This window comes from Bubalus kerabau, chromosome 8, assembly GCF_029407905.1.
Source record: "Bubalus kerabau isolate K-KA32 ecotype Philippines breed swamp buffalo chromosome 8, PCC_UOA_SB_1v2, whole genome shotgun sequence".
In the NCBI taxonomy this organism is placed as follows: Eukaryota; Metazoa; Chordata; class Mammalia; order Artiodactyla; family Bovidae; genus Bubalus; species Bubalus kerabau.
In genome coordinates this window covers 113,581,456-113,593,808 of record NC_073631.1, presented here as the reverse complement: position 1 = coordinate 113,593,808, position 12,353 = coordinate 113,581,456, and the positions used below count along the sequence as shown (strand labels likewise).

Below are 12,353 nucleotides of genomic sequence, written 5' to 3'. Positions count from 1 at the left end.
TTTAAAAGCACTGGGAGAAACCAAGGGGACCATTTCTCAATTGATCTGCATGAAGACTCTACAAAACTGATATATATATATATATTTAGAAATGATGATAATAGCAGTTACTATGGCACTTATTCTCTATTATTGTCTGGACCCCAGTTGGCTACAACAGGGACTAAATAACTTGTGAAATAATTTTTTTGAAACTGAAAAATGTTAGCAAATACCCACTCTTGATTTAACAAATTATCTCAACAGAGAAGCAGCAAGCCTCTGAAGTTTAAAGTGAATGGAAATCTACACAATAAATATAATTCAATATACTTGTTCATTCATTCAGAAAATATTCTTTGAGAGTTGACCACAATACTGTGTTAAAGTGCTTTGGGTTGATGCCAAGAATTATCTTTTAAAACAAATACTTCTGATCAGGTACAAATCATTCACATAAATTCTCCACTTTCTTGGCAGAGATGCGGAAAGTATTAAGGTCTCTCTTTGAATACACTTAGCAAAGAGCAAAGGGATAATTAAACATTTGATCTCTAAGCATACCACTGGCATCTATTTTGGAATGGTTTAGAAAGAAAAAAATTCAACTTGTAGAAACTTTATTCCATAAATGTTTTCTCCCCAGATATCCTGGCTACTTTCAAGTTATTTAGTGGGAAATACTTCTGTGCACAAAGGAAGAAGTAGTCCAGACCATGAGATTCCGTAAGTGGCTCATGAAGTTTTAGACTGGGGAATTGTGATCGATCTTGGCTACAAGGTGAGGGTGTTCAGAGATGGCAAGGTCCCAGAGATCATCTCATCCAACTTTCTCATTACAGCAGTGACATACTTAGGGAAATTAAATGAAGGGAAGAAGTAGCTCAAGGTCTCTCCAAGGGTAAAAGAGAAACCTACCTCCTCTAACTCCATAGCAACACATTCACAAAGAGATATTTAATCTGTTCATCTTCTCAAAATACTATTTAAGTGTATTTCTTTCCTTCAGATGTCAAGATTTCCCACCCCACATGCCCTAAACTTATAAGGCAAGTACCAAACGGCATGGTTTTCAATATTGTGTGGAAAGGAAAATTAGAACACATAATATAGATTTCAGTGTAGACAATCGGGTATTAATATTGTGATATAAAGAGAGTGTTAGAAAAGTAATCCCAGAGTCATTTAGAAGATGGCAGCTTATGATTTTCTCGGTGGGAACTATGCACTATGGACATGGCAAAAGAGCAACTTCCTTCAGACAATTAACATTTCTTCATTTCAAATGCCTGGAATCTAAGAACTCCCTTTCTCTGAGAATAGCATGGAAACAGGTACATACCACATGTAAAAGAGACAGCAAGTGAGAATTTGCTGTGTGACCCAGGGAGCTCTCAACACCTTGCTCTGTGACAACCTAGAGGGGTGGGATGGGGAGGGAGACAGGAGGGAGGCTCAGGAGGGAGGGGACGTATGTATATCTGTGGCTGATTCTTGTTGATGTGTAGCAGAGGCCAATACAATATTGTAGAGCAATTATCCTCCAATAATTGTATTTTGTTCTATACTTCTCAGTATTATACAATTATAATCTTTGATAATTAAAAAAAATCTGCTAAACCAAAAATCATCATCCATCATATTCCTATCATACAGCCTTGAAAAGCAGTATTTTTAGAAACAGTAAGTAGTGAACTCATGGGACACAACTGTAATTCCAAGCATAGTAAACAAACCCTGTTGAAAACCATTAATGTACAGAATGTTTGGCTAAATGTTATAAGAGCTTCTTTCAGAGTGAGACTGTGTTCTGCTGGCTCTAAAGATATTTCATGATGAAGAGACTCTAGTTCCTCTAGAGAGTATCACCATACCCAGTATTTGCCTGGCTGATTTAACTGTGAAAAATGAAAGTGAAAATGTTAGTTGCTCAGTCTTGTTGGACTCTTTGCGACCCCATGGACAATAGCCTGCCAGGCTCCTCTGTCCATGGAATTCTCCAGGCAAGAATACTGGAGTGGGTTGCCATTTCCTCCTCCAGGGGATCTTCCTGACCCAGGGATCGAACTTGGGTCCCCTGCATTGCAGGCAGATTCTTTACTGTCTGAGCCACCAGGGAAGCCCATAATTGTGGAAAGGCTGTGTATATATGTGTGTGTTCATAGCTTGGATTCACATCACACACCTTGGGAAACAGTACTCTATGAGAAATGCTACAAAAACCAGCATATATTTCTATAGGGAACACAAAAGAAGGTATTACAATTTCATCATTATAAAATTTTATGCCGAGCAGAAACATAGCAATATTATTTGCGAATTAAAAAGGCATGTCTAAACAAATTTATGAATCATTCTCTAGTAAACATGCTTCCAGCATTCAGTAATTTTTCAAACACATATCAGTGATACAAATGTATCCTCTATTGCACATTTAATTTTTCAAAACTCCCAGTGAAGTAAAAAATTTGATTAATATTTGAGAATTAAATTTAAAAAATAAATTAAAATTTAGTATGTTAGATGGCAACTCGCATTCAATTGAAAAGGTGAATATAAAAACCTAATATGAAGAAGACATTTCAAATATATTTTTAAAACTAGTCAGAATTTTAAAAGATGAGGGGAAAATGATATTTTTATTCTCCCTAAAGTCCAGAACAATTATTTTTGGCTTTTCTGTGTATCTGAAAATTAATAAATATATATATAAGATTGGATTCTATAAGATCTAATTCAAATGATATACAAATAGTAACAATAACATTTGAAAATCACGGATGTCAGTTCATTTTTACTGAAAGGATTTGAGGTCAAAATAGTAGAGGGACATTTAAGCAATCTAAAATTTGTGTAAAAAATCATGAAAAAAATTTAAATGGTATTTTATTAATCTTTCAATTATTACAATATCATTTTTTATGTGATGATAGAAGAAAAACACATACATTGGAAAATACACAAAAGCTAGCAATCTCTTTTTAAGGAGGCATTGTTTTTGTAATGAGATACATATTTCATGTAATCTGTGTTATAAAGTATTAATATATGTGGTGCCATTTAGTTAGTTGAGGGTAATTGATCAGAAAGAAAATATTTAAATGCAGTACACTTTGTGTAGATTATTTAATCTTCACAATGGCTCTGCAAAATTATATAATTGATTACATTTCAGAATATAAACAGGGGCACCATATCTGTAGAATTTCCCTGGTAATACATCAGGAAGCTGAGACACAGAAAGTCAAAATAATTGACTAATACCATCCTCACCCTTGGTTGATTCTGTATTGGAATCTAGTTATGCATGGATACAGTCACTCTTTTTCCCCTACTTGGCGCCACATGAGAGCTGGCAACATCAGCAGGGCTTTGCAGGAGAGTAATTTGAAGATGAAGAAGTATAACCTGTCCAAGAGGAATGTCAAATATCCTGAGAAGCTACATAAGAAAAACAGTTCTCTGGACTTATTATTATTATTTCTTCTTGCTCCCAAAGATCTGATCTTAAAATGCAACCTCTCCTAGTAATACTTGGACCAAAGAATTCATATTAAAGCACAATCAATCATCAGTGAGTGGATTAAGAGAAATACTGCATAAGTGGTAGAGGCTAGAGAAGGAAAAAGAAGGGAATTAGTGGAGTGGAAGCTGAAAAAATGGCCAGGAGCATGGCAAGTGGAAACTTTAGTCTACCTCATACTAAGCCTGGATGCTGTAGTCTAAGGAAGAGCTTTCTCATACAGATTGAGTACACTACCTGATCTGGCGGATACTAATGGCCAGGCCTGGGCAATGGAGAACTGAGGAATGGATCAGAGGTTGGAGAGAGCAGCAAAGCAGCAGCGGGAGGCATTAATGGCACCAAGTCCTCATGGAATCATTGTAGCCTATTTCCTAATTCATAGCGTACCAGCTACTGTTTGGGGTTTAATTCGTTGTGACAGCTTCTTTTACTACTTAAAGCAGAAAGGGGAGAAAGAATAGAAAGAGGCAAAGAAGGGCTTTCACAGCTTAACTCAGGGACATGAGAACTGACAGTGCAACAGAGGAGAGAAAGCTCCACTTTCCACGAGTAGCAGGAATGAAACTTGGAAGAGCAGACAAGGTATGGTATGATGACTTGCTGAGCCACCGGGTGCTGCAAGAGGCAGTACAATATGTGTAAGTGTGAGAGTGTGAACTGCAGAAGAGGTTGGCATTCTGCTAATTGCCCTCTTGGCCAACAGGAAGCAGAAAAATGGCGAAGGCAATGATGGGACCAAGCTAAGGCATCAAGGCATGATAGGAATGCTTTAACTTCAGTGCTATATTTGAAGGAAAGGGAAGAGATGGACTGTGGTTCTTTTTTGGATATAAGTATGAACCATTAAGAGGCCTGATCCAGTGGTCTTTCTAGATTGACTCTTATAGACATATTCCTCCTCAAAGTGCTCGTCACTTCTATGGCCTACAAATGCAATCTGTTCTCCCTGCTGGAGGACCTAAAGGATGTACATGTTCTAAGTCGCTTTAAGTGTGTCCAATTCTTTGCAACCCTATGGACTGTAGCCCACCAGTCTTCTCTGTCCAGGAGATTCTCCAGGCAAGAATACTGGAGTGGGTTGCCATGCCCTCTTCCAGGGGATCTTCCAACTCAGGGATCAAACCGCATCTCTTATGTCCCCTACATTGTCAGGTGGATTCTTTACCACTAGCGCCACCTGGGAAGGCCCGCCACCATTACAAATCTCTGCCCTTGGGTTTAAGAGAGAAGGTGACAGGTTCCTAATAGAGAAGGGATTATCTAAGAAGCAAACCTAAAAATCTTTTTTTGTTTTTTTCTCTAAAAAGAAAACATCTGAGGAGCAGCAAGCAGTTCAGTATCTACTAAGAAAAAGTAAGTGGCAAGGGGGTGAAACTCTTGAGAGTCCCTTGGACTGCAAGGAGATCCAACCAGTCCATCCTAAAGGAGATCAGTCCTGGGTGTTCATTGGAAGGACTAATTTTGAAGCTGAAACTCCAATACTTTGGCCACCTGATGCGAAGAGCTGACTCGTTTGGAAAGACCCTGATGCTGGGAAAGATTGAGGGCAGGAGGAAAAGGGGACAACAGAGGATGAGATGGTTGGATGGCATCACCAACTCAATGGACATGGGTTTGGGTGGATTCCTGGAGTTGGTGATGGACAGGGAGGCCTGGTGTGCTGCGGTTCATGGGGTCACAAAGAGTCAGACAGGACTGAGCGACTGAACTGAACTGAAGGGGGTGAAAGAGACTTGTTGCAAAATCTCCATCTCTTTTCACATTCTATCTTTGGGTTAATTGCAATGCAGCACTGATAACATTTCATGGTTTTTAATCAGGAGTTCTTTGGTAACTAGATTTATTACAATCAGCTCAGACCAGAGGAGGTGATTATTAGAATTAAAAAGGTGAGTTTCCCAGGTGCAAGGAGAAGTGAGGCACACAGGCAGTGGAAGAGGAATGAGACCGGGGACTTTTCTATCCTCTACCTAGACCCACGTGCCCCAGACCCTTCATCTCTTCTCCAGCATCTGCGTCACTCCTGTCTGTCTTATTTATATGTGGCCTGCCATGCTTTGGGGGCTTCCCTGCTGGCTCTGCAGTAGACTCCGCCTGCAATGCAGGAGACGTGGGTTCAATCCCTGGGTTGGAAAATTTCCCTGGAGTAGGAAACAGCAGCCCACTCTAGTATTCATGCCTAGAAAATGCCATGGACAGAGGAGCCTGGCAGGCTGCAGTCCTTGGGATTGCAGAGTCAGACAGGACTGAGTGACTAAACCAACACCACCATCACGCTTTACCCAGTAGTTCTCTTGGTTCCTGAGTTTATGTTGCACAAATAAAACAGAGGTTCTGATGGCATCAGTTGAGATCGTGGGTTCTCTCTCATCACCTATGGCTACATGGAAGAATGACTGTCCCTTAGGGGAAGTAGACAGTAGAAGGCATGCGGGGAAAAAAGTTTGGGAGAAGAAATAGTTGGCATCTCTAATGTATTTTTTCTAAAAAGGTCATTGTGAAGATCAGGGGACATTTAGAACCTATATGAAGGCATTTTATAATCTGTAAAGTACTATATGATAAGGCGATGGTTATCTCACACAAAATTCTCAAAGGTTTAATATCTGTGCTATGTTTTGGAAAGAGTCATCCATCTATTTGCTATTGAGTCAGAATGACACAAGCCTGGGAAAGCATCAGTGAATTAAGATAAATCCAGAACACAGACCATAAGAGGTAGATATTGTTCCAACACAAACAAAAACTCTTAAAGCAATAGGCTTCAAAAGACATGATAGAATTACAAGTGGATTTTTTCATTTAAACATCTTGTCCCCCACCCCACCCCCAGCTTTGTCATGTTTCTGTCCCTGACACCAAGCTTGCAGCAGATGGATTTGTATCACAGGAACCCAAGAGCTAAACTCCATTCTGTAAACGTGTGTCAATCTGTCATCCGAATGTATATTTGCTTTTATACTCTGCTTTTCTATGTATTCATAAATCTAGCTCTCTAAAATGTATTTGAAGAATATCATTTAAATAAATGATAAAACTTGAAGCAATGTTTATCAACATAATGCTTAACTGAATTTGTTCTTTTCTGTATTTGTATAATTAGTAAATTACACTCTTTTATCCTTTTCTGTTAGTATAAGATCTCCCTGCTTTCAAATGGTTATGTGGTGTATAAATCAGATGATTCTTGCCAATAGTCAAGTAAGAAAATATATCTCTAGCATTTCTTGCCTCCCTGACATATTCTTTATATTTTTTCTCCCTGTGGAATGCTCTGTTGGCTTTAATTTTAAGATACATAATTTTATGCTGCACGAAAAACAAAACAATTCTCAATCAATGCTGGTTATTAGCCACTTATATCTTAAAATGAATTTCAGTCAACGTGACTTCTCTTCCCAGGGTGTTTGCATATAAAATTTATGATGGAATAAAAAACTTTGTTTTTAATTGAAAGAACCATATGTGGATTTTTTTTTTCTTTTCTTCTAGAGGAAGTAATCCTCCTCTCTGATACTTGCTACCTTGATCCACAGTTATTAACCAGGGTCAAGCTGGCCCTGCACATGGGTGTCTTTTATGTACATGCACAGGAATGGTGACATGATGAGTGCAGATATGGCCAGTGTGTGACAATTTCAAACAGGTAGATAACGTGGGATGAGCTAGGGGAGGGCATTATGGGCAACCAGGCACGTACACCACTGAGAAGCAAAAGAGGTCTCTGCGAGGTAAAATATAAGTAAATAAAAATCCTTGCAGAACAAATGTTGGTAAGATGGGCCATAAGTAAGTGCAAGACTATAACACAGACAAGGCTTTTCCCCTATGAACTACAGCATCACATTTTTACCCCAACACATGATAATCCACTGTATCAAAAATCAGAGAGAAGCTGCCAGTCAAACAACTAAGAAGCCACAAATATTTAAAATAATATTTTGCTTTTGAAACAACTATCTTACAGGAAATGCATTGTATTTATGCTTCTATTTATATACATGTGCATCTTGGGCTTCCCTGGTGGCTCAGACAATAAAGAATCTGCCTGCAATGCAGGAGATCCAGGTTCAATCCCTGGGTCAGGAAGATTCCCCTGCAGAAAGGAGTAGCTCCCCACTCCAGTATTCTTGCCTGGAGAATCCCATGAACAGAGGAGCCTGGCTGGCCACAGTCCACAGGTTCACAGAGTCAGGCATGACTGAGCGACTAACACTAAGTACTGTAGATATAGATGCATACATTCTAGAAACTATAAAGAAACCTGCTAAAAAGAAGATGAAGACATTACTCAAATGCCATCTTCCAGGTTAAAAAAGAAAGTTAACATTTTGGAAGTTTAATTTTAGATACCTCACTTTACATATATGAGTAGATAAACACCTCTAAATAATTCAAAGTGGCATCCTGTAATATTTTTAAAACAAAAATATTTTAATGTAACTTTACTAGAATGAAAGCAACAATACAAATATTGATGTTTCTTCAAAAACACAAAAACAAAATAAATCTGCACTTAAAAGTTATAGCATCCAGTGGCCTCCTGCTCTGAAAGTTTGGGGAGAAAAAGCATATATCTAATCCCATAGTTTGGTATTTAATATTTTAGATTCCACATCTGTAACATTTATGCTCTTTCTACAACTGTAATTCCTAGTTGTCCTGTTGTTCAGTTGCTAAGTTGAGACTGACTCTGCGACCCCAGAGACTGCAGCACACCAGGCTTCACTGTCCTTCACTATCCCCTGGAGTTTGCTCCAATTCATACCCACTGAGTCGGTGATGCTCTCTAACCATCGCATCCTCTCCTGCCCCCTCCCTTTTGGCTTCAGTCTTTCTCAGCCATCAGGTCTTTTGCAGTGAGTTGACGATTTGCATCAGGTGGCCAAAGGACTGGAGCTTCCACCTAAGCATCAGCCCTTCCAATGAACATTCAGAGTTGATTTCGTTTAGGATTGACTGGTTTGATCTCTGCTGTCTAAGGGACTCTCAAGAGTCTTCTCCAGAACCAATGTAGTCATGATCTTATATTTAAATGATTCATTGCTCAGTACCCATCATTGGATCATGGTTTCTTTATTTTTTTTTTTCACTCATCTCACTGTTGGTTGGGTTGTTTCATTTGTATGCCCAAAGAAGTCACACTCTTGACATAACTTGACTTTCTCAAATTCATTAGGTATAACATTTCATCGGTATTCTTTTCCCACAGAACTTCCTAAAAAAATATTTTGAGATTCTGCTTCCTTTCATTAAAGTTATTTTTGATCTTTCAACATCATGCTACTTCTTTTAGGGAATATCACATCCTCTTGATATCAGGAGGTATATGTATGATTTCTTTTCCCTTTTATATGTTGTCCCACATTTATTAGTACTGGACTGGTCTGCATCATAATTATGAATTTGGGTATGGCAAGTTTTCTGTTTTTTTGTTTTTTTTGAGGGAGGGGGTTGGTTTAGTTTTATTTAATTTAATGGAAAAGGAATACATTAAATTTTTCATTATTTGACATATTGAAGGAAAATTTTTGAAAACTTGTTTAGTAGTTCAGTTGTGTCTGACTCTTTGCGACCCCATGGACTGTAGCCTGCCACGCTTTTCTGTCCATGGAATTCTCCAGGCAAGAATACTGGAGTGGGTTGTCATTTCCTGCTCCAGGGGATCTTCCTGACCCAGAGATGGAATCCACATCTCCTGCCCTGGCAGGCGAGTTCCTCACCACTAGAGCCACCTGCTGCTGCTGCTGCTAAGTCGCTTCAGTAACTTCCGACTCTGTGCGACCCCGTAGAGGGCAGCCCACCAGGCTCCCCCGTCCCTGGGATTCTCCAGGCAAGAACACTGGAGTGGGTTGCCATGTCCTTCTCCAATGCATGAAAGTGAAGTCGCTCAGTCGTGTCCGACCCCTAGCGACCCCATGGACTGCAGCCCACCAGGCTCCTCCATCCATGGGATTTGCCAGGCAAGAGTGCTGGAGTGGGCTGCCATTGCCTTCTCCGAGTGCCACCTGGGAAGCCCTACTCACATAATAAAAAGAATGACTACACAGACACAGAGAACTCTCTGATGGTTCCCAGAGGCAGGGTGTTGAGAGTTAAGTAAAATGAGTGAAGGGAGTCAAAAGGTATGAATTTCCAGTTATAAAATAAGTCTTGAGGATATAATATGCAGTATGCTGACTATAGTTAACAATAATGTCCTACATATGTGAAAGCTACGAAGAAACTAGACCTTAAAGTCCTCACTGCAAGAAAAAATGTTTGTAACTGTGTATAGTGATGGATGTTAACTAGGCTTACTGTGGTGATCACTTTTCAATACATACAAATCTGCATACATGAAATCATTATGCTGTACATTTGAAACTAACATAATGTTACATCAATTATACCACAATTTTAAAAAACAGCACATTGAAAAAAATAGCTGATGAATACCACTTTTAAATCAAAGCTGTATGTATATATATACATATATATATATATATATATATATATATATTGAAACATGTAAAATATCATGTATGAAATGAGTTGCCAGTCCAGGTTCGATGCACGATACTGGATGCTTGGGGCTGGTGCACTGGGACGACCCAGAGGGATGGTATGGGGAGGGAGGAGGGAGGAGGGTACAGGATGGGGAACACATGTATACCTGTGGAGGATTCATTTTGCTATTTGGCAAAACTAATACAATTATGTAAAGTTAAAAAATAAAATAAAATTAAAAAAAAATATATATATATATTTGAAATTTATATTCATCTATCTTTACCTGTCGGAGAAGGCGATGGCACCCCACTCCAGTACTCTTGCCTGGAAAATCCCACGGACAGAGGAGCCTGGTGGGCTGCAGTCCATGGGGTCGCTAAGAGTCGGACACGACTGAGCGACTTCCTTTTCACTTTTCACTTTCATGCATTGGAGAAGGAAATGGCAACCCACTCCGATGTTCTCACCAGGAGAATCTCAGGGATGGGGAAGCCTGGTGGGCTGCCGTCTATGGGTCACACAGAGTCGGACACGACTGAAGTGACTTAGCAATCTTTACCTGTGTGATTTCTTTCACCAATTGTTTTCTGATTATGATAACTTTATACTTTCAGGAATTTCTGTATATATATATTATTCTATTTTTTCCTTATGTATTCTTTTCTCCCTTTTTTTCTGATTCTCTCTGATATTTTTTTCTCTCTTTGCTGATATGTTTTCTTTATTCCCATCTTCTTTTTTCCTCCCCCTTTGGGTTTTCTCCAATTTTCTTTTTTCAACCTTTGTTTATGCTTTTTTCCCCTGTTTTCCTTCCTTCTTTAATTTTTTACATTTTTTCCTGAATTTGTTATGATTTAAGCTTAGCATTCCTGTTTTATTGAATAAAAATTATGGCCTCTGTCAGTTAATACATATTTATCTAAGAAAATACTGTATCTTTCCAAGTTGTCGTTCATTGATATTTATACCAGAATTTCTTTGAAGCAAAAGAGTTTTAGGTTTCTGTTCTTAATTATCTTCTTTTACTTTCTATTAGCTGCTGTCCATTTTGAAATCATCATTTACTAATTATAATGGTACTATGACTTTAAAGTTTAAAAGTAAAATTTTAGCTGCACATATACAAATTTTTTCACATGACTTTAATAACAAAGCTAAATTCTGGGTACTAGGGGAGAAACTGCAAAGAGTCATAATTTTTCATCCTGCATTTTCAATAGAAACTAAATGTGTACATTAATAAAAGGAGAAAAAGCAGTTAATACAAAGTATTCTTCCTCATGCATGGTACACATATTTGGAACCTATTCTTTTTAACATCTTTCTAAATGATTTTAGGATTAACAAGCATTTCCTTAACTCAGAATTTTTATGTCATTTTGAATTCATTATCATATAAACTCCAAAAATTCTTCCTCTTCATTTTACCATCTCCTATTTGCAGCTCATTTTTTTTTTTTTTCTATATCACTCCACAATGGTTGTTGCTGTTTAGTAGCTCAGTTGTGTCTGACTCTTTGTGACCCCATGGACTAAGCCCACTCTCCATGGGATTTCCCAGGCAATAATACTGGAGTGGTTTGCCATTTCCTTCTCCAGAGAATCTTTCCAACGAAAGGATCGAACCCACATCTCCTGCATTGGCGGGCAGATTCTTGACCATTAGGGCCACCTGGGAAGCCCTCCATAGTGGCTGCAAAAAAATTCTTCCTCTTTAATACATCATCTGTTATTTCCAGCCCAATTTTATCGATATCATTCCAAAATAGTGGCTATGAAACAGGCTTATAGGAAGTGTCTGTGACTGTCAACAGAAATGGGAAGAATGATTTTGGTTGCCAGCCACTTAGCTGTTGTACAATAAAATATACTTTAAAAATGCCTTGTAAATATAATATGTTCTTACGTAACACATTTGTTGACAAATGAAATTTGCCTTACCCCCTCGCTTGTTGATCTTGGCATAGCCAGGTGAATAGCTCCCAGACATGGAGGATGAGCTGCTGAAAGCTGCATGGTGTAGTCCAGACACAAGGGGCTCATCACATTTTTCTGAAAAGAAAAGAAAGCCAGATTTAATAAAGACTGAATAATCACTGGCATATTTTTTGTTAAAAATCACTATTGACTACAATGAAAATTTCAAGATACATGATATATATAGCAAACAATTATAATTTATACAACTTAACACTGATGATTCTAATGAACCCTAGCACAATTTCAATAGCCTTCTGATTTTCAAGTTATAACTATGATAAAGTTATATATCATATTATTATTCCAAAAGACTTCAATGCAGGCCTGCTATCTCAGAATCATGAATAAAGTTGTGGCTGGTTATTTAACAAGATTT

At 38.3% G+C, this 12,353-nt stretch overlaps 1 protein-coding gene across 1 annotated transcript in view; it reads right to left on the bottom strand.

Annotated features, from left to right (window-relative positions):
• Positions 1-12,353, bottom strand: part of LOC129658456 (contactin-associated protein-like 2) — an 836,688-nt gene that overhangs the window by 616,903 nt on the left and 207,432 nt on the right. Inside the window, exon 2 of the mRNA XM_055589413.1 lies at positions 11,939-12,049. Coding sequence (XP_055445388.1) covers positions 11,939-12,049 — 111 coding nt within the window. The remainder of the gene's footprint in view (positions 1-11,938; positions 12,050-12,353) is intronic.